This window comes from Metopolophium dirhodum, chromosome 6 (assembly GCF_019925205.1).
Source record: "Metopolophium dirhodum isolate CAU chromosome 6, ASM1992520v1, whole genome shotgun sequence".
In the NCBI taxonomy this organism is placed as follows: domain Eukaryota; kingdom Metazoa; phylum Arthropoda; class Insecta; order Hemiptera; family Aphididae; genus Metopolophium; species Metopolophium dirhodum.
In genome coordinates, this window is record NC_083565.1 from 1280194 (window position 1) to 1308167 (window position 27974).

A 27974-nucleotide genomic window follows, 5' to 3' on the forward strand; every position below is an offset into this window, starting at 1 on the left:
TACCTATGTTATTTTTGTATTTCCATATTTATCTATCTTGTATTTTTTACTAATTTAACTAGTTTCTGACATTACTGTTCAGCAGCCGATTTAAAGTAAAGTAAATTAAAGATAATATAGAGAGATCTTAAATCGTTGTTTAATATATTAATATTATATATTATTCAATAATCATCGATCCGGATAATCCGGGTCCACACTCCACCGAGTCCTGTGGATAGTGACTGCGCGTGTACGTGACGCTATCACTTATCAGTCATTTTCAAAGTTCCACAAACATAGCAGTTTTCAGTGGTTCTCAACTACATGTCTACATGTTCGGCGTGTGAAGTCGAGAAATAATCGAAAAGAAATAATCGGGTAAATAAATCTACTCATAATTTTTTTGTTTTCGATAATCATTCATTATCAATACATTTTAGTCTTATGCATTTTTAATTTTAACTCGACGACAATAAAATTTCGATACAAACGATACATTTTTATACGAATTCGAAAACATCAAATTTAATCGAGTTAGTCGATAGTTACCACTTTACCACCATAGAGGTTGGCCGGTCTGGTGGCACCGATTTTCCCCCCGTTCACATGACAAACAAGCTTGCAGTGGCCAGTGACTGCATCGTGCGTATTGTTAAAAATTTCGTATGCAATATGGCTGTGTAAAACGTCAAATATTATAACCCATTTTATATCAATTTTTTTTATTAAAAACACGAATTGTTTCTTTTTTTATTATTACCAACGTTGTGTGTTATCGTCTGTATAGTTTTAGTATTAGTTCTCGTCGTGTTTTTCAAAGTAGTTAATTTTTTACAGCAATTTCGTATATTTTATATACATAATTCGTGCCCAACCCAATTTGGCACTGGCTGCCAACCGTATATTATATTCATTTTTTGATTTTTTATCCATCCTGATCGCGTTCCGTGCGCTTCGTGTATATTTGTGATGATTATTTTCCGATCGGTTCGTCCATCGACGAATCACGACTGATACGATATGTTAGCCAGGTTAATATCGTCAACTACCGGAATACCGAGGTTCGGCGCTAACGTAGCATCTCACAAACGATCGCAGTGAGCATGAACAATCGAGGCCAAAACCAGAGTCATCAAAGAAAATTCGAAGGGATGTTTCCAAGTTAGTAATGTTTATCTTCGATTATTAGTTTTCCGATGTCCTCGACCTATAATAATAACGCCAAGTAATAACTTATTGAGCTCGAATTAAATTGTAGATATTAAAATTTATGAAGTGAAGGTAGGACCCAACTTTAATGTTATCACAATATCAATCTTCCACATTAAATAAATATGTTCATATGGATTGACTTCAAGTGTTGTTATATTGTGAAAACATTGATTTATTGGTAAATTAATTTACTTACCATGTTATATTAGTAGGTATAGATTAAATTCCAGTAAAATACATTTAATTTAAAATTTTCTGCAACGGTAGAATGCCAGATCAAGTTGTTAGCATTTTTGTACATTGTTAATTAGGTGCCAAAGGTTATCTTAGAACTCCACGGATAGTGTTAATGATAGTACATACCTATCGAGCATTTAAATGTATCTCAATTGGCTCCCCCGATCTATTGTGATGCAGTTTTAATCAATGTTTTCTAGTGAACAGTGATTATCATTTAATAGTTTTAACCATAGAAACCATACTTTAACTTACCTTATCTTATTAAAATTGCATACCTAGGTAGGTGGGAACCTACTTTTTTATTCATGAATAATGGAATGCAAATTATTGGATTTTAAAATGAAATGGGTACTTAAATGATGATTCATATTTTCAATAGCAGATTTTAAAATGTATTACCAAGTTATTGTTATATACATTTTTCAAGAGTACAACATAATTACTTAGATATTATAAGTGAGGTATTAGCTGTTCATCTGTCTGTTAGTATTATGCTATATTTCAGTACTAACTTAATTATAAGTAGGTAGGTAATTTGAAAATACTCTGTATTTGTTGTAATTTAACATTGAATTTCTAATAGCTTGGATTTATTTTATGTAAGGATAGATGCCTAATAGTTAAATCTTAATATTTAGGTAGTTCGGTAGTTCTTATTATGTATGATATTAACCACTCCCTATACAATATAAAATTATATTATTATGGTAAATAGAACGATTACGTTTAACCATTTGGGTTGACCCATTACCACAATATACTGAATAGTTTAAAATATTCAACTACTTCATCTTGTGTTTGATGGTTATTTAAATGTGATTTGACTAGTGAAATAATTTTACCTTAACAGTATTTTTTAATTTGGTTAATAACAAGAAAATTCTGAACACAGACCACACAGTTATTCGGAATTTGATGACAATATAATAATACCTTCATGGCCATTTGCAAGGTGGGGGAGAGGTTGGGTTTAATATGGAAAGTATGTAACATTTAAAACTATTCCTATTTTAAAGTTTCTTTTATTTTTAATACAGTGAATATTGAAGTTTAAGAATATTAAATTCCTGTCTTTGAGTCAGTACCTTCATAGCATTATTAGGTTAATATTGTTATCAATGCTTAGGTAAATAATTGTTAATACATTTCAAATACCTATAGGCAATAAACCTATTAAATTAGGGTTTTTAATTAGAAAGTACTTCGGAAAGTACTGAATCTAGAATTAAATAAAAAAAAATGATTTTGCAAAGGTACATAATTTTATTTCTACAATAGTTAATAGTTAAGTGCAAATAAAAATTATTTCCTAGTTTATGTTATAAGGTCATTAAGAACAATGTTATTTTTATTGTGATTCTAGTTCCACTAAGTAAATTTACATCTCATTAAAAAGAATCTTATTTTATTATTTTGGCTATTAGTATCAATGTAATTAATACTATAATTAAAATAAATAAATATATACAGTACTGTTCACTATTTAAGATCATTCATGGTAACCAACCAAGTAGTTAATTTAAGTAAGTATTGTGTGTAATACGCCCATTGTATCGAATATACACTTGATATTTAAATGAATATAATTTTTACTGCGTATTTTAGTGGAAAGGGTTCAACATTTGTAAGTGTATTCCATCCAACATAATCCACCTGAGAAATTGAGTGTTCCCAAATCAGTGAACACGATATAGTTTAACAAAATATGACTTAATTAGTACAATTATTGGAAGACATATTCTGTATAAATATATGATACATAAATAATATAATAAAACAAATACTCGTATAGATAGGGTAATGTAAATAACTTATGAAACTACCAAAATAACAATGACAATAGCTATAATCATGTAAGGTAATTGCGAGGTAATTGCCAATCTAGTACTTTTTTCCCACCCTTATGTCTTCTTCTATTCCTCCACCAAAAGTTAGTTAATGTTTATTATTTCATCCCTCTTATATGTATTACATCTTCTGTTATGCTTGTATTATTTTGTATCAACCACGTAGGAGTAGATGTCTGGATTTCTTTATTTTGTTTGGTGCATTATATAGTTAAATTATCATAAATATGTAAGACTGGGCGAATTATTGTTTTTCTGAATCATTTGTACTATTGATGTGGACCATCTATGGACTTCTGGTGTGGCAATGTTCATAAGTACAGGAAGTCACTGTAAAGAGATAATATGAACTCGAAACGACATAGTTGGTAGGTGTTGGAGGTCCGGTCTGATTTTCGTACATATCTTGTGTTAAAGAGGAAATTGACAGATCGACCTGAACCACTGGGTGAATCATTCACCCAGGTGTATATTCTTAAAATTATATAACATCATTTTAATAGATTAAATAGGTATAATATATATTATATATAACTGAATTAGGTGTCAGGATGAAAAAAGTTACCTAGATGGCACTGTAGCCTCAAAATTTCCCCTTTTACAGAATCTCCATATTATCTTAGTATTGTAATACAATGATTATGATTAAAATTAAATTATTATACATCACGATTTAAGAAAGTATCTTAAATCGTATTATACATTTATAAAAATATATGTCAACATTTTTATGATAACAGTATGTATCTAATACAGTAATACCAAAATACATATACAAATGCATTACTGAAATACTATACATCCCACAAAAGCTAAAATAATACACATTTTTATGTTAAAATTGTAACCTTATGGGCCAATAAATATTCCTCAGTAAAACGCTGGTCTGGTGACCTACAAAGCCATGCCAGGTGATGTCTGCAAGGACAAATCTATAGAACTTGCAGCTTTGGTTTATATAATACTATAAAAAAAAATTGCTGTATAAGTTAAAAAAAGTGAAAAAATATTGTTTTAATAATATTAAAACTTTACATTTTAAGTGTCAAAATTTGGTTATGTTTTAAACTAATAAAATGTTATTAATATGACAATACCTATTTAACACATGTTAAGTAAGCTACAGATACTGCGACTGCAGTGCAGCTTGTGAAATTAAGTCATCCTAAATATTTAGGGGCGAGTCACTGTATGTGCTTGATATCCTTGTTCTAATCTCCGCGCTATTGTAATTAAATTTGTCAATAATAAAAAAACCAAAATTATAATTAGATGAAAAACAAAGCCCACGTTTACCATACATGAGGTAGTTGATGCAAGATTTAATACCCCGTTTAATATTTAAGCTATAATATGCATTTTTTAATGGACTAAACCCTTTCAAGTTCCATCCAAATAGTGCCTAGAGTTAATATCTTAATATGTTTTTACTTTATTTTTTTTATATTATTAAGATAAGAAACAATATTTAAGTGGTAGGAGTATTGATTATTTAGATTAATAACAATATAAAATAATCACGCCATATGGTCTCTTTTTATCTGTAGCCTATCATTTTTTAATACCTATTGCTGCTATATTAATTTGTAAACTGTTCATTAATGTTAAGTAAAGTTTCTTTCCTCCTACATTTTGTGAATAATTTTCAACATTGGTCAGGCGTTTAGTGAGTAAAACAAACATAATAATAAGTATATAAATATACTATAGTATAGTATAGCATATAAATATTTTTATGTCTACAACAAATCGATTTTTTAATAGGTAATTTTTGTAGTTTATTATGTAGGTACCCAAAGCCTGGAATTAAAATATTAGAAGTATTTGTTATAGTTAAATTTATAATTAAATTTCCATATTTCATTTAAAAAAAAATACCTCCCATTTTTCATGATTATGCATTTATGGTTAATAATAACAGTATGATAGTGAGTAGGTATATCCTTATTTTCTGCTATTCATTTTTATAAGTCATTCCCTCGGTTATTCCTAGTCTGGGCCTATAGAGATACATTTGAAAATAATATAGTAGATATTTGTAGTTGTGGCAATTATTGTTTTTATTTTTATCTTTTATAAAGATTTAAGATATCCTATTATTTTTCTTACAATGATTTGTTACTCTTACACAACTTAAATAATAATATAGATAAAAACTAGGAATAACGCTCAGAAAAACGCGTTTAGCTCCGTTAGTTTTAAAATTAGAGTGAGTCGACCTTTTATGAAACTTGATGGTAAGTACATTATCTGTGTTCATAAATCATAATACTTCATATGTGAGTTTTTTACAATAGTTCAATTTTTTAGTAAATTAAAAATGTTCATAACTCACTTCAAAACTGAATTATCGTAAAAAAAATAAAATTCAAACACAGATAATGTTTTTACCATCAAGTTTCATAATAGGCCGATTCACTTTTAATTTTTAAACTAACTGAGATTAACGCGATCTGCTGAGCGTAAATTTTCAATGTTATGCACTTGTAAGATGGAGACAACAAATATTTTTTTTTTCTTTTTTCCCCGTGTTATCAAGAACCGGGGGAGGGACTGGTTTTGGCATTGCTTCTCCCCCGGTCACCATCGTTTATTGTGCAAAAAAAAAAAACAAAAGTTATTTCACAGCAATAGACATTCTGGGATGCACCCCGCTCCGCTACCAGTGTGTCCGCCTGGGTGAGGTGGGCTTACAATTAAACTATATATATATATGGCTTAGGGCATTGCCCTATGCAATTGGTTTCGCGGGCCGACCGGAGTCCACCACCCTGGAATCTCGTGTTGTCGTCCTTCGCGTTCTTCTTCAGTCCGCGGATTGTAGTATTGACCTGGTGGGGAGGGAGAGTGGTCTCGGGAGTTCCTTTCACCTACTCTCGGCAGCTTGTCACCTCATCCTCCTTAATCGTCATTAAGTCCTCGACCATCTTATAAAGAGTTACAAAGGTCACCTCGGCGACCCGTAGAATTGTTTCCCAGTGCTCCGGGTCGACGGGAAGATTCTTAAATGCCGGTTCGCAGACTATGTCCGGCAGATCCGCGAAACTCGGGCGGCGGCCAAGGCGGACCTCTAGATCCTCCCTGTGTCCAGACCAGTGCGGGTACTCAAACAGGGTATGATTGACCGTGTCGGACTCTCCATCGCATTGGTAGCAGCGTGGGCTGACGGCCCTGCCCATGCAGTACAGATAGTGCTGGAAGCAACGGAGGCCCGTAAATGCCTGGGTCATATGGTATGTCAGGCACTTTTGGCACGGTCCTCCCAAGCCACCTGCCTACGTCCGGGATTACAAGTCGCGTCCACGACGCCTTGGATGAGGCGTACTATCTTCCTTGCCACAGGGTGATTGTAACTTTTCGCTCCTCGGTTTTCACCTGGTTTTTAGAAGGGAGTGGTGCCCTCTAAGGGAGATATTCCTGTTGGCCAGTCGGGCCCTAATCAAGCCAAGTTCTATTTTTTTTTTTAAAGTTACCTACTATTAAATGCCATAAGTCAAACTAAATAATGCCAAATATATTTCAGATATAATCTAGAAAAAAAATATTTCTAATATTTCAAATGTCTATCAATAAGAGCCAACATATTTTGAAATTAAAAAAAAAAAAAAAAACATATTTTGAAATTATATTTAGTTAAGAGGACGCCACACCCGCATGTGTTGTCACCGTTTTACAAACGCGTAACATACCAAATTTACGCTCAGAAATTCAAGTCTTATGCCATTAGCTTAAAAATTACAGTGATTCGACCTATTATGAAACTTGATGGTAAGAACTTTATCTGAGTTTTGTTAGAAATTTTTTTACGATAATTTAGTTTTTAAGTGAGTTATAGCGTGTACAATAAATGTAAATTAAAAATGCTCATAAAACTTGAATTTCTGAGCGCGAATTTGGTATGTTACGCGTTTGTAAGACGGAGACAACACATGCGGGTGTTGCGTCCTCTTAATGTTCATCGTGTTTGAATTACACCAAACACATAAAATCGATTTTGATAAAACTGGTGTTTTGTAAATACTACTTTTTTCAATTTTTCCCGATTATTTTGAACAGTACTAGGAAGGTGCATATTCATTATAAACAGATAATACTATTGGCCACGGTTTAAGACCTTGTTTAAGATATACCTTTAAGTATATCTTAAACCGTGCAATTGGCGATTGAAAGCTTATCAATTATCAGTCCAGCGGGGGTGGTTCTGTAACGGGGAACATGAAAAATAACATATAAATGATACACAGCGTCCCCGTTACATCTTATCAATTTCAATCGCCAATAGGTAATTATGATTTATATTGCATTATTACATTTATATTTTATAATAATAGGTAAAGTGTACCTAAACACACATTATTCTATTTTTGGCCAAGTATAGATCCAATTTGCAACAGAATGCAAACTATGGAGCTATGCAACTATGGAGACCCCCTTCAATGTTGAAGATAAAGCATTATTAGTTATTACCAAAGGTGATATCAGACATAATAAATCTTATTCTTAAACCAATACATTCATCCGTCATGCTCTGTGTTCTGATTTTAAAATTTAACTTTCATAGCCTTCAAATGAAATATTTTTAATGTAAAAAAATTTGTCACCTATCATTAAATTTGAAAATTTTAACGATTCATTTTAAGCTTTACCTATATTATAATTATTATAAATAATATAACTACGATCTATAAATAAATATTATGTCTCTAATTAGGTATATAATGTATATTTTTCTGTTTCTGATTAGGTACAACATTTTATTTAGGTATATTGTTTTGTCTGGAGTACCAACAATTTATTTATTTATTAATATTTGTCTTCTCATTCGGTTAGTTCTGGAAAAACCTAACCTGAAAATAGAAATTAATATTTTACGTATTTTAAAGTTTTCTGTCATGTTGTTTGTAGTCATTCAAAATTTAAAAATAAAAATTAATACATACCTAATAATCTAAAATCTAACTAACATATTAGTTATAGAGTATTTTTTTTAAACCATTGTATATTTCCTGGGTTGTAAACTATTAAACTAAGTAACTATCTAAAATATTTTATCAATCAAAATAATTTTCTAGTTATAAACTATCAATACAAATAGCACATAATAAGGTAATAAAGTTGTAACAATAGCAAGAATAATCGTGACTAAATCGGTAATTTACAAAATTCGAATGATTCTATTAACCAACATATAATTTGTATTACATAAATGTGGTTACACTGCTATAATTATACTATAATATTATTAAACAAATCAATTAAAAACATTATGTCACACAATCATATAGATTAATAGATAAAATAAGTACGTGTTTTTTTTAATTTTACATACCACCTACCTACTATTAAGATAATTTAAATAAAATATTTTAATTTTAATAGTAAATAATAATCTTTATACAATAATAATTAAAAGTTTTATAATATCATGGTTTAAGAAGCCCTGTTCCGCTGTCGTAATACTATAAAGAGGGGGGGAACAGCTGTTGCTTCATGTGCATAGGTAGTGTCTGAAGGTAGTAGTGGTTATGCCAGCCTGGCTGCCACGTTTGTTTAGCTATTTTAAACAATTAGACGTGAAATATTTCTAACTTGTTTTATATACCATAATAATTATTAATTTAATTATTTGTACATCCGATCTCGATCTTCTATGGTATACCATAACATATTTACATATGTACATGTTTTTTTAGTTTTTATTAATACATTATATCATGAATGGTACGATAGTATTTATTTTAAGAAATACTTATATTATATATTTATTTGATACACTGTATAACAATGAATCTATTTAATTGTATAAAATATTAATGTGGTGTATTTTATTATTATAAAATATCAAAATATTAATTATCAATACTTATTAAATTGTATTACTATGTATGATAATTATTGATTTAATTTAAATGCTGCTAACTTCTGATAAACTGACAAATCTTTGTCAAAATACATTTTATGTACCTAATATATTTTTCAAATATCTTTTTGGTTTTTTCTATGAACAAATTTTAAATTTAAAATACAAATTGCTATAATAAATCTTTAATTTTATATGTATATTTTTTTCAGACCCTAATCAGTTTCCTCAGGTCCAAAATCCGGGGTATATAATTAGTGGACCGCGTAATCCAAGACATTATGTAAATACAGGTGCACATAACGTTAGTGATATGAAAAATAATCATATGACTAATATGGCACACAGTAAGTAAAATATAATATATTTAAACAATCAAAAATAGTATTATTAAATTTAAATTTAACAATTATTTTAGGTCAAATCCAAATGGTGCCTGCACATATTTCTCAAAGACAGCAAACTGTAAGTATATTTATGCAATTAAATATATAGTACTTTTTAAACAATTTTATTAAATAATAATTATAGGTTTTGCATTATTGTATTAGTAAATTAATAGTTTTTATTTTATAAATTTACATTTATAATTATAATCATGAAACAATGTCTACAAAATGGGATATAGGTAGTTGAACAATATTAAATTACAGAAAGTAATTAAATATCATGAAAAAGTTATACATGAATAATGTAATAAAATAATAAAATATATGTTACTTATGAGGAAATCACACCAGCATGAGTTGCCTTAGTCTTACAAACATACAATAAAAGAAAATTTGTCTTCAGCAGAACAAACTATGTGTTGTTTGCTTTAATATTATAATGCATTTATTATCAAACTGAATGATAAAAACTTTATCTCTGTGTGTGTTTAAATCTGTTTTTGGATTCTAAGCGGAGTAATAAATGTATTAGTTTTGTGATGATGCATTTTTTTGCTTTTTTAAGACTAAATAAATGCTTCTATCATCAACTTCTAGCCAAGCTTCAGGTAGCAAATTGTAATAGTTCTTTCCGGTGCAAGGGGGAGAAAAATCAGACATTTCACAGTAATTTTAATGATAAAACATGTATTAAAAATTGAATTTCTATCGCCTTTATTACTAATATGATTTATCTTTAGTAGAAATATAATTATGTGATGCTGGCAGACATTTTTGCGATTTGAAAATAATAAATCGCTTGATAAATTATATTATAATAATTATTATGTTATTTCACATAATATTACTAGTTGTTATTTAACTTATATAAGTCAATTCCAATGTATCTTAAAATGTTGTGAATAGGTTTTGTAATATTAATACCTTTCAATTCAGTTTTTTGAAAATTTAATTTTGTATATTAAATAATAATAATGTAGATACATAAAGTATTATAAAGATATTTAAGTTGGAGAAAAAATATATTTTTACTGCTCAAGACTGTGATGATTGACAAAAAAAAACATGATTGTAAAATTAATACATTCAATTCTACGCTCAAATTCTAAAACTGGTTCAACTGAATGAAAATACTGTTGTATGTTTTAAGACACAGAAACATAGAAACGTCTCTTAATAATAAATGAAAAGAGATTTTGATGTGTAACTTTTAATTATTTAAATCTTTAAGTGCATGAAATAATACAAGTTTTTAATTAAAAATATATATTTAAGTTTTATTGACAGTAAGTAACTAGCAGAAGAGTATTTTTTCTTTATTGTTCAATTAACATGACTGGGAATATGATGTGTTTGAATATGGAATATTCCTGTTTAACATTGGTGTTATGCTAAATAGCTTTTTTGTGGTATTTTATGGTGTTAGAAAATTCACTGACCTAACAGCCTGTTCCCTTTAAATATCCATCATTCAAACAATAATTAAGCCCTTTGCACTATTTCTTAATAATTTATTTACCCATCAAAAAATTTAGTTATGTGCTTCAATAATATAAATTAAATGTATCATATGATTGCATTACATTTATTTTTATCTGAGTGTATCAATTATAATTTTTATAATATTAATAAATTGGGCTAGTAATTGTCTGAATATGGTAATTAATAGTAATGAGATAATTAAAGTATTTGTTTTACCTTGTATTAACAATTTTTCACTCAAATTATTTGTATTCTAATTAAATTTATACAAATAAATTCTAATTTCATTGATATTTAAAAAAAAAAAATAATTGATCTCATTACTATTTTTGCAGAAGTTAATACAAAACATTATTTGTGTTAGTGTATATGATGTCTAACTTTTTCCAAACTAATTTTTGTTATGTATATTAATGCTTGCTTTTTGTGCTCAGCTACCCCACCATATAAGATCAAATGCACCACGTAATATACCAAGAGGACCCTTCCAGTATCAGGTAATTTTCGATGTAAATTACTGATTTGGTAAAAAAAAGTTATTTTTAATCTTAATATTTTCCTTTTATTTAGTAAAATTGTTTGACTTACATAAGTCCTTAGCTTAAACAGTTCGATAAACCATTTATATTATGTATAATATATTTTTTAATATCTTACGATAGAAAATAGTTAAATAAATATGTATTTAAAAGGTATTATATAATACATTCCATCAACTAAAATATCTAAATATATATATTGGAAAATAATAAATCCACTTTAATTAACTCTACTGTGTTTAATTTGATTTTAAGTCTCAAATCTGAGTTTGGAGGCATAAGTATTTGGTGCTACCAATAGTACATTTTATGTTTTTTGTTTGAACACAAATTAAATTAAATGTTTTTGAAACAAATAAGGTACTTAATGAATTTATGATAAAATCCAGATTTTGTATTTAATTTAATGTTTAATATTTTATTGTGATTAATGTTATTCCCTAGCTTTATAGCTATTAACGTTTAAAATAATTTTACTTAACATGCTTTATTAATAATTTAGTTGTATTATACTTGATAATGATACTGATAGTTTATTATACTAACATAAATTAAAAAAAGGTATTATTTTTGTAGTTGTTTTGAACTAAATTTGCATTTATCTTGGTGTTGGAATTAAATAATATATATTTATTAATCCCTGTTAAATATTGATTATAATGTTAGACAATAATAATAAAAATAATAATCATAATTTAGTTTGTATACAATTATTTTTTGGTCAGAATTATGTTCAAGCAATACATCAGTTGGAATTATTAACTTAATAATTAGGATGACTCAAAATTTGGTTGAATGTAAATAATATTAATTTTGAGACATTTTTATAGGTATATTTGCCTGGCAATATGGCTTACCAAGGAACCAGTAACCACCCAGGTTATTATCCATTTAGTCCACCGCAGGTATTTATTTTCCAGTGTAAATCGTGTAAAAATTAATTATTTTGTCATATATTTTTTTTATAGTCTATTAAAATCTGCTAATATTATTAATAAATACAAACTATTTGGTTATTGTTGTATTCAATAAAATGTATTTACAATATTTAATATTGACAAATTTATGGATCACAAAAAGCATGATTTCTTTTGTTGATATTAATGATTCAATTATATTTTACTATATGTTTGTTATGATATTAAAATATTATTTTCTTTTCTTTTAGGCTTCACAGACAGCTGTATTAATGCCATATGTAAACTACTCTACCAATCAACAAGGTAGTTACAATCTAGTTATTCTATTTCCAATTACTTAGATATTATTTTAATACTTATAATATTATTTCTATTAAAATATTTATTTAATTGGTTTAGATAAAATTAGTTTACTAATTATTATAACTTTAATATTGTTGGAAGTATTCCTAAAAAAATATAGTGTTTTATTCGTGAAATAATTCAAGCAACTTATTGTTGCATACATATTTTTTTTATTAATCAAACATTTTGATCTTTTTACTATTAGTTGCATGTGATATGAATTGTATTTTAACTTAAGTCAGAAATATTAAGTCAGCAGTCTGCTGTATAGTAGGTTTCTAATGTACCTCTAGTAACTATAATAGATACATTGAATTTGAAGCTTAGCTTATAATATAAACAGTTCTGAGTGGAGACTGTCTGTCATTCTATATTCCCAAGGATATTTATTTTATATTTATGTTACTATTAGCAATGATTATGAATACTAGTTCACTCACTATTGTATGAAATACGCTTCTCTAAATTTACTAGGGATATTTGTGTTATTATTCAGAGCTGACTGGGTGGCCTGGTATAATATACATACCCCAGTCAATTATGGATAAGTACATCAGGATATTAGTAAATTTAGTATAGCGTATTTTGTACCGCAGAGAGCAATCTATAGTATTCATAATCAATGTTTATAGTAATTAAAGGTTGACATGCTGTCCCTATTTGTACGGATATTTATGAATCAACCAATATATTCATAGCTGCACTCAGACTCTAAAATACAAATACTAATTGTAGTTGTGATACTGTTAAATTTTGAATTTCTATAATTTTATTTGGTGTCTCGACTTTCAGGCATGTTTTATTCCCAGTCTACAAGACCAATACAGATGACTAATCTACCACAGGGGCCACAGAATCCTCCTGTAGCTAATATGAGTAATGCTCAAAATTCCCATGGACAATCTCTCATTGTGCAGTCTCAACCAATGGATATGGCCCCTAATACACAACCTTTGCAACAAGTATCACAGCAACCATCAACTACTCCGATGCAAATCACTGAAGCTTCTTCTCGACCTGTTCGGAAAAAAGTTCTTATTAAAATAATTGATCCTAATACAGGCCGTGAAATTGACTTGAATAATTCATTACAAGGACCACCAGTAAGATAATTATTCGTCTTAAATATAATTTTAAATGTATAAATTGTTAACATTTTTTTAAAAATACACATCTACAATTAGATATTTCTAGTAGATGAATAAACATTTTTAATTTCATTAAATGTGTATACTTGGTTTATTATTAGAGTGCTGATGAATTGGAAAAGATGAAAGTTCAAAGCCAATTCCAAAGTCAAGTACAAAGTGCTGTCAAAAAAGATGACACTAAATTATCTGATAATAGTCCGGTAATCTTTTTAATGTATATTATCAACAATTTGAGTTGCTTGGTCTTGTTATTTTTTTTTTACCTTTTGGTTCATGGTTTAATGTTTGGTTATGTGTCCCATGATTATTCATTTTAATTTCTTCTTGCCTTGTTGGTTAATTTATTGATGTTTTTCTAATCTAACAACATAATTATTGACACAAATAAATTTAAATAGTATATTTCGTATTTACAAACATTTTATATATTTATTTCAGAATAATGAAGGAGGAGAAAAAGTTCGAAATGAATTCCAAACACAAGTCAAAAAATTGGCAAGTGAAAGCACTTTACCCCCAAAAGCCATAGAAGTTGACACTCAGGTTTCTGAAGAAGTTATTAGTGAAATTGAAGAAATAAGTATTGATTCTACTAACATAGAAGATGTGTCTGTTGCAATAAGTGATCCAATTGATATTGATATTGGTGGGTTGACTATTAACACTGAAGATACCAGTTTAGATGTTAATGAGGTTGAGATAGAAACGATACCTACAAATATATTACCAAGTTCTACTACACCTCCTGAAGTAGAGATACAAAATGCTGATGTCACCAATATTTCAGAGGATCCTATTCCTTTAAAAAAGAATACAGATGAAGAATCTGTTAAATCAGGTAATAAATTAATATTTGTTCATTAAAACTTTGTTGGTAGACCTAAGGAATTACAACTCATTTACTTACAACTTAAATAGCTATAATTTTGAAACTTAAGTTTGACCTCCAAATTTAACCAACATTTTTGGTCCCCTCAAAAAATGACGAAAAAAAAGTGTTCCAGAGAAAAGAAAAGTTCTAGCCTAGGATTGACATCACTTATTTGTCTTTGTACTCCAAGCTCGGGAGGTTGTTCTTTTGTTTTAAATCTATGTGGCTTCCAACTTCTTTTAATCATTAGATATTTTTACCTTGTAAATTATGTTTATTGTTATTATTATGTCATACTTATTTGGGTTGAAAATGTCATGTACACTTTTAAATAATACATGCTAACCAAATTTCTATAATATTAATAATAATGGTAATTCAAATAGTTAAATAAAACGGGCCAAAGCCCAGTGGTACATCGTGGTTAAAATTACACTACCACTAATGTATAGTAAAATAATAATTTATACCTATATATAAAAATGGAGCGTGAAAAATATACGTTACCTCATCAATCAAGAACGTCTGGTCCGATTTGGCTCAAATTTTTTTTTAAGATGTACGTAATTGTTAGGAGAAGATTTTTACGAAAGAGAATTTTAGGAAAAGAAGGAAATCTGGATGTAAAAAGTAAAACAGTGGCGCACCAGTGTATATATTGGTTGCTATAGGTTAATCAGCATGTTTGTTGATTTGTATTATTATGTTTTGTCTATATATATATAAAAATGAATGTTTTTGTGTAGATTAGACCTCTGGTAAGAAGACGGCCTAATTTAAAAATGGTTAAATTTGGTGTTTTTTTATTTATCTGATATTTTGTTCTGTTAGGTTAGGTTAGGGTTTTGTATTAATTGATTTTATTAATCCACCAGAACTTTGTGTCTCGTACATGTTAAATGTTGTGTTTTTACATGATTAAGAAAAACAAATTTTATCATAAGATACGAAGGATTTTGTAAATTTCAAAGCCTCGGTTATCAACATTTTCAATTAATATCGTGATTTTTTTTTGTTATGAGTATTGTACCGAAAATGGTTCAAAAATACCGAGATTATTTTTTAATTCAAATATTTTGTAGTTTTGAACATTGCCATTATCTACTAGAGAAATCTTTTTCAACCTTAAAATTCTCAAACCTTTAGGAAATATTTTTATAAAAGTTTTAAGTTATAACATAACTATATTAGATTCTGAGTGGAGCGATGAAGCTAGTGGTTTTGTGTTTATTTTATTTATTTTTTATCCTGTGTACAAAATGTTTACCTGAAGAAGTGCTTTGATTTCAATACAATTGATTCTCTTAGCAAATTGGATCAAGATGGTACTTTAGGGATTTTTTGATTTTCTCAATAGTTTTTTAATGCCACGGGAAAATCCACCTAAAAATGGGATTTTAATTTCTAACGCTTAGTTTATCACCAAAGAAATTAATAAAAAAAAAAATAATATTTCTATATTAATTCAACTCACAGATTATAATAATAACAATATAAAATATGCAGACTGACAAACCGTCTCCGCTCAGAATCGTTTTTTCTCATTCAATAATATTATATCATTGAATTCAAGTTTAATACAATTCATTATACATTGACCTATTTGTAACCTACTGTACATCAGAGCAACATCCACTTACCCGCTTTTTTTTAATTTGTTTTGTACATATTATTTAATAATTAAAAACTCAAACATTTTATATTGTCTTATAAATATGTGGTATATTTATTTAATAAAGAGTAATTGGGTGGTATGGTGGGATTTGCCCCCGTGGCTCTGTTTTCTGAAAATTATTTGGATTCTCCCCATGACATTCCTAAATATGCCACTGCTTTGAACGTGTTTCTTACAAACACTGCATTTATTAATATTGGTTCTTTTAAAATTTTCAATATTTCCTTTTTTAATAATGTAACTTTTAAGGAATTCAAATTGAGTTCTTTCGAAATAGATTATGTATTAAATATTAATTATCACTCGTATAGTGGTATCCAGCCAAACCTCAATATGAGCTGGTAACTACACTTACATAATATTGATAAGTACGTCAAACGATTACTAAATTGTCCTGTACTAATATTGCCTAATTGGAAATCTCGATTCTTAAATGATCAGCAATTATAGAATGTATGTATGACTATATAATGTAAATTATTATGTATAGTAGTTTGTCTACGCTGAAGTGGTTAGATGTATTTATACATTCTTACAACGTTTTTCGTAATAATTTGACAAAAGATAGGTTTATAGATTTAATATTACCAATTTTATTATTATAATAATACAAGATATACTAATTAATTTTACATAATAGTTGAATATAGTTCATTTTTATATTTATTAAATTCGATACGATATTATTTATTTTACAATGGCTACACTGATGTATCATACGTTTAATTTTTTTTTACGAATTGTAAGCAGTTGGTATTACTGATCGGTATCAACTGTTTGCGAATGCAGAGGTCGTTTGTTGCCTTTCAAAATGTTATATTATTTTTCATACCACTCAATGCGCACGTGTTTTTATTTTCTTAAAACTTCATTTTTATAAAAGGGTTTATATACTTCAGAATATTAATATCAATTGGAAGAATGTCATATTAGGAATTAATATGAAGGGACCTATTAGTGAGTACTTATCGATTTTTATTTCAAAAATCTTGATTGTTTCCCAAAAATCAAGTATACATTATTATATTAATTTTTAATAATTGTCTATATTTTAAAATCGAATTTAAATACAAATCGTTGATTTAAATATTATTATTTAAGTTAAAATCTTGACATTTCTTTTTCATAGTCTAGAAAATGTCATCTAAAAGTTTGAATTCAATTTTCAATATCCCATTGTTTTTAATTTGTGTGTATTATATACAGTAATTTTTTTAATTAACTTCCTTATTATTTACAAAATATGTCATGAACTTGGACAATTTGTTATATATGATTGGAGATTCGTTAACTTGTTAGCCCTTAAATATATAGTCAATATACTTATATGAATTATAAATATATCCAATGTGCCAAATATAAGTGTTTGCAGTTAATTAAACCTACCTATACCCTATGGATATTATATTATTTAACTATCTTGTCTTCTATTTATAAAATATGTATATGAAAAGATAAAGTATTATATCCATCATTCAATTAATTGTATGTAAAATAAAAATATTTGCTAAAGCCTTATTTTTTTACATCAAAATTCAAGACAATTTATGTATTGAATGATAAATTAATATTATTGGCTTAGCTGGACAAATTGTAATTTTTGGGACATAATCAGGGACTCCCAGTTTTTTTTTTTTTTTTTGAAACATTTGAAATGATCTACATTTGGTAAGTTGATTTACAAAAAGTATGAGTGATCGTTATAGAACTATACAAAAAAGGATATTTCAAAGAAACCCATCAATTTTTCTCTTAAATTAGTCCTTACCAGTCTTTTATTTATTTAAATAAATAATGTTGTATTATTTTGAAAGCTGATTTATGTGTAGTATGGTATATATTTTTGATCTAAGACTATAATTTATTTCAAATTTTTGATAATAAAATATTTGTAGAGGCTGACACATGATCCAGTCATAAATAAATGTATACCTTGTTACCTATTTTTAGTATTTGCATCATTGGGCTATTTCAGACTATTCTGGCAGCCTGTATAGTTTGTGGGCAAAACATCTGCTATGATGTTATTTAAAATGTTATCATCATATTACCTTCTTAAAAATAAATTATTAACTTTATGTAATTGATTTTAATTATATTTTATAGCTAAACCAAAAAAGACTAAAATCAAGAAGAAGAATAATCAGCAGAAGAATTTGGTTAAATTAGATGCCAATGATGGAATAAAAGTAGATACTACAATTGAAACTACTACTATTGAGCCTGTTATTGAATCAAAAACTACTGTGAGTGTAAAACTGAATTTTTTAAAATACCTGCTTTACCGGTCTGTTATAACCCTGTCATGGGTTGTTAAAACTTACTCACCTAGCCAAGTAGAAACCATAATATAGTAAAATAATGTGATCATTAAATACACTATTTAGTAATCATACTTTTTTATTGAATTAAAAATTTAATATAATATTTGATATAAAAAAAAAATTATCATTAAACTTATTTATTGAAGTTTTACACTCCGCTATAACTGTTAAAATGTAATATATAATACGTTTTAATTTTCAAAATCAAGTATTATAAATAAGTATTAGTACTTGTTTTGTGATTGTTAGAGAAATATCCATGTTTGGCAAGTTCCTTATGATAAGGAATTCCTTCCTTTGGAAAATTAATAAGTTCCTTTTTTAGTTCCAAATAAAATAAAAATTCTTATTTAATCATTCATGTTTTTTTCATATGCAAACTTCTTTAATTTTTAATTATAATATATAACTTCAAGTAGGTACATATTTTATAATTCTATTTTGAAATATTCATCAAAATTAAATTTTTAACCAACGTATGTCGACTGTCTTATGTCGATACTTAATAACGATCACTAATTAGCAATAAACATTATACACATTAAAAAAAAAAAATCTTAATTTCAAATTATTGAAACTAGAAAGGGACGAATAATTTTGTTATTTTTCCTTGAAAAAAGAACTAGTTCATTTTCTTGTTCTTTTTTTATAAAAAGGAATTCGTTTATCGTGCCGATCTTTAACACGTTCACTGCGGATCATATTTTTGTATACTTGTTGTGACGCTGAAAAATTCTAGTTTTAAAAAAAAATTAAAATATCAGTGTACGGTTTGCACTTGATTATGAAACAATGCTTATAGAATACGCTGACAAAAAACGGAAAGTTTAATCGTAACGCTGACCAAATTATAGTCCATTAAATAACAAGGTACATGACGCCAATTAGCGTCATTTGCAGTGAACGTGTTAAAAAGCAATCCATTCCGTCCGAACACTGAGAAATACTAACTTTAAGTCCTGTGGCTGATAGAATACAGTTCAGCACCCTTAATATACATGTTAATTAACCCTTCACAAACTTGAAGTCTTTGTAATTCTTACTCTGATATAATAAATATAAAACGTAACATATATGATAGGATATTTTAAAACAACAAGAAAACAAGGAGAATGAGAATAATAATCATAACTCTAAAAATGAAGAAGAAGAGAGTATTGTTCCAAAACCGGAAGAGTTATTACAACAACCGGAAGAAACCCAAAACAATGGAATTCAACACAAAACCGTTGTTGAAGATGCAGCTCCAAAGATGCCTAGTTATTTAGATAATTTACCCTATGCTGAAGGTTGGTTTTTTTTATTTTGTCATGTTTACACAAGTACCATGGTTTTATTTGATATTTATGTAGGACAATGGAGTGTTATAAACCCAACTGGAAAAAAAATGTATTCTAAATTATTTTTGATGCAACTTGGTAGTGAAGCCGTCTGTCAAAAGAAACCTGATGTATTAAGAAACTGGAGTAATTTAACAAAATTATCTAGTACACCACAATATAATTCCTTAGGTGTAAGTTGTTAAATAAATATTCATGCTTTAAATATTTAAACTAATTGATTGTGTATTTTATAATTTAAAATTTGTTAGGGGATATCTAATTTACCAAGGTCTCAAAGTGCTAGTGCAACTGGATTTATGCCTTCCTATTTTAAAGCTGGTAATAGTCAACGAGGTAGTGGTATGCCTATTACGGTAAGCAAATAGTTTAATAGAATTAATAAATTCTTTAAAAACCAATTTAAAAATGTTGTGTTTATGATTATTAGCAACCAGGTGCCAAACGCAATAGTAGTCAAGGAAAAACTGCAAGTAAAACGGCAAAACCTAACACTATTCATATGTCTCTTTCTTTAAGAGAAGAAGTTAAATTAAATCAGACTGAAAACGCTTGGGTCCCAACTGCTGCTAAAAAAGCTACCAAGTCTGAAGTTGTTAAAACAAAAAATGAAGAGGAACAAAAAAATGACGTAGGAATCAAAATTAAATTACACTTTTCAATATTTACAAACTATGTATATATATATGCTTTTTCAATGATATCAATATTGGTGTTGCAAATTATTTTTTGGAAATTAGATATTGATATTTGTAATATATCGTGCAATATTGAATATATTGCAATCTAAATTAATTTTTAATTACTGGCACCCAGCCATTGGTTAATAAGGTTACCTGAAACTGACTGATTTTAATATTAAAGAACTTGTATAATATATTTTAAAAATAATTTCTTCGAGTTATCGATGCTTAATTTTTATTTTCAATATCGCCCAAAACAATATTGATATTCTATAATATATTGTTGAAGAAACCTGTATATCATTCATTAATTAAACTTAGGACTATAATTTATCGTAAATATACTCTAAATTATGGTGTGATGTAGTCATTATAGTCTGGTACACAAGCTGGCTGCTGATTTTAGAGCCCCAGTGGTAGGTTTTTTTTTTGTTATTGTAGTTAGATAACATACCAATAAAAATGCCATAGCAGCCAGTTTTTGTGTCCAAGACTGGTTTTTCTATGTAAGTCCAAACATTATAATAAATGTTATCATACAATGATAAATAATAGTAAGAAACAAATATTTTTTAGTTGATAATAATTTATGTTTTTAACATTCATTAAGTGCATACAATTTCAATATTATTGTTAATTTAATCTGTATTAATGGAAATTTTACAGGAAGTAAACAAAAGCGTTCGATCAATTTTGAATAAAATAACTCCTGATAACATGCCTTCACTAACTGAGCGATTTAAGGCATTGCCTATTGACACTATTGAACGTCTTGAGAAAACTATTGATTTAGTTTTTGAAAAGGTAAATAAATATAAATTATATATATACTTCCATCTTATTGGGAGTGTAATACAATTGTTTTATAACTAGAGCCCAGATTTATATGCATTTAAAAAGTGTCGAATATGATGCAAATATGCAAGGAAAATGTGGCTAAGTGTGCAATTACTTAATATGCATAATGTTTAACTTTATAAAATGTGATTTTTACACGAAGGAAAGTAGTTACTAGATATTCTATCAGAAACAAAAAGAAAAATTATTTGATTTATTAAAATGTTAATACTTAAAAAATCAAAATGCAATATTTTATAATCTTAATTTGTAATCTGTAAATATTATAGATATAAAGTTGTAAAATTGAGTTTCTTCCTTATACGTTCCGCACATCGAAGTAACCACATAGTATGCCGTAATGCGGGTGTATGTGGTTTATTATTATGAATATCTTATCTATACATGCTCCAATCTCATTAAGTATTGAAATATGACAGTATTTTAACAATATTTTTCTATAGACACTGACGAGTTTTGTCTCCTTTAAAATTACTAAAATGTGTTTATCTTAAATTAAAATAGTTAATTCAATAAAAACCCAATGAATATGCATTTATGAAGAAATATGCAATATAAAATGTGGTGTTTCATACGGTGAAATATGAACCGTGGACATTTTCAAACCCCCTAGACAAGCATACACATAGTACAAACATGGAAATGCATACAATTCCAGGCTCTACTTATAAGTTATAACTACTTTATTCAATTGGTAGATCATTTATTTTATAATGTATACTTTATATTATGACTTTTTTTAAACAATAATTGAAACTGTTTAAAATTTTCATGTTGATTTTATTTTTGTAATCCTGATGTATATTTTGGTGAATAGTTTTTTTAAATTTGAGTATTACTAATACAATTACGCTCCCAAAAACTATTTAGTTAATCTTCACTAGTATTGAATTTCAAGTTAATCAAATTAATGAACGTAAATCTTTTTTTTTTAATTTCAGGCAATAGAAGAACAATCTTTTGCACCTCTTTATTCATCTTTATGTTCGGCTATGCAATCTGTACAAGTTAATTCTAAAGATGGTAAAACAGCATCTTTTAAGAAATTAATAATAAGTAAATGCCAAAGCTTATTCGAACTAGACAAAGCCCAAGAAATGGATTCTGCTAAGAAACTCACTGAAATCAATTCTTGCAAAGATCCAGTAATTTTGATGACTTACATTCAAGGTAGTGGAATGGTTGTTAATTTATTATGATTATAATTTTTAGGAAAAGAAGAAAGAACTTCAACTTGAATTTGAAGAAAATGAAAGAAGATTACGCAAACGTTCTGTAGGAAATTGCCGGTAATTAAAAAATAAACATTAAATAAAGGTCAAGTTTCTATATATTTTTATTGTATGTTATTAGATTTATTGGTGAATTATTTAAACAAAAAATTCTTACCCCAAATATTATGTTGTATTGCATCGTGAATTTAGTCACTAAACATGTCGAAGAACCACTTGAGTGTTTATGCAATTTATTAAAGACTGTTGGCAAAGAATTGGAACAAGTAAATTTACACCTTATTATAAGATTAAGCTTGATAATATGTCTTTAAATTTAATTGATTGTAAATAATCAAGTTACATAAAAACGGTTCTTACTACTTAGATTAACTAACAATATATATTTTATTGTTCCAGTCGTATGATTTAAATGATACTTTTGATAAACTGAAAGCATTAACATCCAGAGATATGAAATCGAAGATTCCATCTAGAATAAAGTTCATGATACAGGATGTCATTGATTTACGTAGGGATAAATGGATACCTAGGCGTACTGATAGTAAACCCAAGATGATAAACGAAATAGAAAACGATGTCAAAAATGAAGCATTTGAACAACAATCAATAACTCAGGCTTATAATCGACCTGAAAAACGAGATCATCATCGTGGTGATGACAAGTTCAGGGGTGGTGAAAATAAAAATCGCCGTAAGTACCTAAAAATTTTTTTAAATAAATAACCAGAATTTTATTATACTAATATATTTAAAAATTAATGTTAATTTTTAGTGTTTTTTTTTTTTTTTTACGTGTTTTTAAATGATTATTTTGTCTAATCTTCTCACTGAAAATATAAAATGTTGATAAATTACTCTATGATAAAAACACACTTCATACACAAATCATGCAAATTTTGTTTTTAATATCTTTTAACTTGTGATATTTAATTACATTATTGGCGAAAATAATAGTTAACCTTGAATTAATATTCTTTTTAGGTCAAAATGACAATGAGTGGAATGTTGTTCAAAATAATACAAAGTATAGGCAACCAAATTACCAAATTGACCAGTCCAAACTACAAGGTTTTAAGGTAATATAAATATTATATTAAATACTTAGGTTACAACTTGGCGTTGATATTAAATACAATTAATTTCCTCAGGACAACCCATCTGTTTTAACATTAGGCCCACCTAAATGGTCATTTACCACGGGTAAAAACATGACATTTACTAGCAATAACACATACGCAGTTCTTAATGATGATAAAAAGTCATCAAATTCTCCACAGATTATGTAAATATATAAATTTTTTAAGTTTATAATTTTTTATTATTGATTTCCTAAATTTTTTTTAGGTCAAATAAGAACACATCGAGGAAGCCTGTTATATCAGAAAGTGAAGAAAGACAAAGAATGATGTCTGGTATGGCATTTAGTAAACTGACCTATTTTTAAAAAATAATGTTTATTTATTTTATTTTATCAGGTGTAGCGAGTATGATGCCTCAATTTGCTCAATCCACGCCTTCAATAAATTCTTCTAATTCATCACAGCCAAAAGAAACAGTTGAAGAACCAGTGTCGGAATTGGACTCAAATATAGCAAATAAAATTAATATGAAATGTAAAAACATTCTTCTTGAATATGAGCAAATGCAAAATTTTGATGTATGTATTTAAGATAATAATATTTATCATACGCAATTAAAGTATATAATTTGAATTATAATCATAAATGTTATTTTTCTATCTTATAGGATATAATTTATTCATTATCGGAAGATGAAACTTCGGTGATCCGCACAAGGCATGAAGAATTTGTAACATCAATGTCACTTATAACTTTAGATAGTAGTCCAATTACCCGAACAACGGTAACAGGAAAAATTTTTGCAGAACTTTTATCTAAGAAAATTCTTTCTATGGATGCCATAACTCGAGGGTAATTATTTATTCATAGTACTTAACATTCTAATTCGTATGTTTTTTTTTTTTTTTTAAGAATTGATGCTGTCCTTAAAGATTGGAATGATTATTTGATGGACTACCCTCAATTTTTCTCCTATATTGCTGCCATAATTGGTAAAACTTATATTTATGCAAGTATTTGAAATATACAAACATACTTACTTTATATGTTTTTTTTTATAGCTCCATTATTATTATCACAGGATGCTTCCTTTGATTTTAATAATTTAAAAGATTCTTGTACATCAATACGACCTGACAATTCTAGTAAATTTTTCACAGAAGTATTAAATAAAATTCTTAGTTCCAAGGAAACACAAAACATTAAAGAAGTAAGCTATAGTATTTTGTTTTATTAGATTGATTTTGAGGGGATTACAATTATATGATTATTTTATAATTTTATATTATTTTGTGAGCTGTAAAAATGTTTCAATATTTAAATTTATATGTTGTTTTTTGGTAGAATATCTTATTTAGTTTTTTTGTGGGTTATGAAATTTTAAATTTATCAGAAAAAAATAAAAGATTGTACTAATTATGTATCCCTGTATAAAAGAAAATTCTGGTATTCATTAAATTATAGTTTTTACGGTATGCAATTTGCAAGAAATATTTATCATACAATTTTCTTGATATGAATTCAAAATATTTTGAGTTTTTCAGAGCTATATATAAAAAAAATTGTATGCATCATGTGATATTTGTTTTTAAAAACCTTGCACATTCATTTCAATGGTCTCCATAGACCACTTATAGGATTCTTAACCTATTAATAAAATTTACAGTTAAATGAAAAATAACTATTTTAATAATATCATATATTAAAATCTATAGATGTTCCTGCTAATGCAATCGTTTATTGCTCATTATTTAACTTTGATTTGACTAACTACAGATTTGCGTCATTTTTGTCAAGAGGTGGGGGGAAAGTAAGCATCTACTTGTCTCCTTTTGTCATGCATACTTATGAGACAAGTTTAAACAAAAATAAAGAGCAATAACTTATTGCATTGGCATTACTATGTCTTATCATGTTTTGTAATATATGCTAATATGAATTAATTACACCATTATCAAACACTCATCATTTCATATAACACCTGTTATGTAATCTATTGATATTAAACTATATAATAATTAAATAATGTATTATTCCCAGAACCTATTTAAATTATCATTGTTGAACAATTAATTTACCAAAAAGGTTACTTAATTTTTTTTTTTCTTAATTCTTAATATTCTACATTCTATTAAATGACATAATATTAATAATCTTAGTATATTTTTTATTGGATATTTTCTTGATGTTATTAAATTTGATATATGGTTCGGCTTTTATTTAATTACATTAAATATAGGGAACAATGCAATAATTTATTGCTATGTATTTTAATTTAGATTTGACTCAGTGGCACATGGTGGCAGATAACGAGTAGATACTTATTCCCACCTCTTGTCAATGATGTGCAACTTCTGAGTTAAATCTCAATTAATATAGTAAGCATTAAATGATGGCATTGATGTTACTTATTTGTAGTAGTATTTAATCAATGATATTGGGTAACATATATTTGTTAGTTATTTAGGTCATTTAATCCATTCACAGACTAAGATATAATGGACTGGAAACGAGCAGCTTTTATCTGTGGCATCGAAAGTATGTACAAGAGGCAAATGCGGGGGGGGGTTCGCAATCATAATTGAAAGTTTACAGCGCCATCTGTATAAGACATGACTGATATACAAAATGTGACGCTAAATTTAACTGGTAGTGCTGAAAACATTCAATAATGAGTGTTGATGATAACAGAGGAACCTTTTGCGGGCTGTCACCCGCCCACCTTGTCGTTCCCAGTCCATTATATCTTAGTCCGTGATTCCATTATACCTTGGAAGCTTATAAATGTTATGGTGCCCGGTTTGCCTGATCTGTACTATAACTATTTTCGTTATTTCAGAAACTAGGTGGTATATTGTGGATTTACAACAAGTGGAGGACGTCAGAATATGTTCCTCTTGATATATTTATGCCTAATAACCAAATAAATAAATATTTTAAAAATGATGTAAGTTTTTAAACTTTTTGTAAGTATTTTTTATTCAATTGTATTTAATATATTTAATTTTAGCGAATTGGAGTATTCCTTTTATCTATTGCCATGTATGATAAAATGAAGATGACTGATAGTAAACCTCTGTACGATGTATTGCACAGTTGGATAAGCGTGAGTAAAATAATTAACCAGCCTATTTAAATTATCACATTGCATTATGTATTAAGCATGTTGATAATAATCATCAATGTTAAATCATATTTTTCTTTTTAGACTAATATCAGTGCTGAAATAATAAAATGCCCTCAGTTTGTGCGAGCATTAACTATAGCTATTGTCATTGTATGCTCTAGTAAGTCACTTCTTTTGCATTTATAGTAAAATAATTACTCAATTATTAAATATTAATTTTTAACCTATAGAACCGAATCATTCATATGAAGATTTCTTTGATCATGTTCATGTGAAATTGTTGACCTGTTATATTCGGTCTGAACCACTTCCGGAACCTGAAATCCAAGCAAGGGAAGTACAATGTCTATATGGCATTCAAATTATGTCTGCTGCACTTGAACATCCTGGAGGTTAGTTACCAGCTATTTAATTTTTAGATTTATTATTAATATAATTTTTTTTCTCAAAAGGAATGGTATTAAGACTGTTCCATAAGCTCTATCAGGATAGTGTTATAAGTAAAGAATCGTTTGAAATGTGGAAAAAAGAAGACGAATTCAAAGCTGGATTTGATGAAGACCTAGAAACAAAAACTATGGCTCTTGTAGTTTTAAATTCATTCTTCCTTTCACTTGCAGCAAATGATTCTGATGAGGAAGAAACAGCTGAGTAGTGTTACAGCACTAACTATGGCTGCGTGTATTCAATATTCATCAATCGACACAAATTCTTCTATTTTTTTTATTTTATTGTAGATACCATGTTATAAAAAAATTATATAAATAAGAAAAAAATTCTAAATATTTAGCCATTTTCATTTATTTCCTTTGGAA

The 27974-nt window shown here is 27.7% G+C and overlaps 1 protein-coding gene across 3 annotated transcripts; it reads left to right on the forward strand.

Moving 5' to 3' along the window:
- The first annotated feature begins 598 nt into the window (after nt 1–598).
- Nucleotides 599–27944, forward strand: LOC132946134 (eukaryotic translation initiation factor 4 gamma 3-like). Of its 3 annotated transcripts, none has more exons than XM_061015974.1 (31): nt 599–1143; nt 9354–9488; nt 9560–9606; nt 11447–11509; nt 12382–12456; nt 12720–12774; nt 13609–13919; nt 14066–14167; nt 14406–14805; nt 18620–18759; nt 19919–20126; nt 20190–20350; nt 20429–20533; nt 20608–20808; nt 21527–21664; nt 22660–22863; nt 22931–23007; nt 23072–23216; nt 23350–23644; nt 23935–24029; nt 24102–24235; nt 24298–24365; nt 24429–24610; nt 24700–24884; nt 24945–25024; nt 25094–25242; nt 26872–26979; nt 27043–27138; nt 27241–27319; nt 27390–27551; nt 27612–27944. In XM_061015974.1, exons 1-31 carry the CDS (start codon nt 1086–1088, stop codon nt 27812–27814), a joined length of 4461 nt encoding a protein of 1486 aa, XP_060871957.1. In that variant the 5' UTR covers nt 599–1085; the 3' UTR covers nt 27815–27944. The 3 variants fall into 3 exon arrangements, with proteins under 3 accessions (XP_060871957.1, XP_060871959.1, XP_060871958.1); XM_061015975.1 differs by lacking the exon at nt 599–1143 and adding an exon at nt 8981–9002; XM_061015976.1 differs by lacking the exon at nt 11447–11509 and having other exon boundaries at nt 600–1143.
- Nucleotides 27945–27974: the final 30 nt, after the last annotated feature.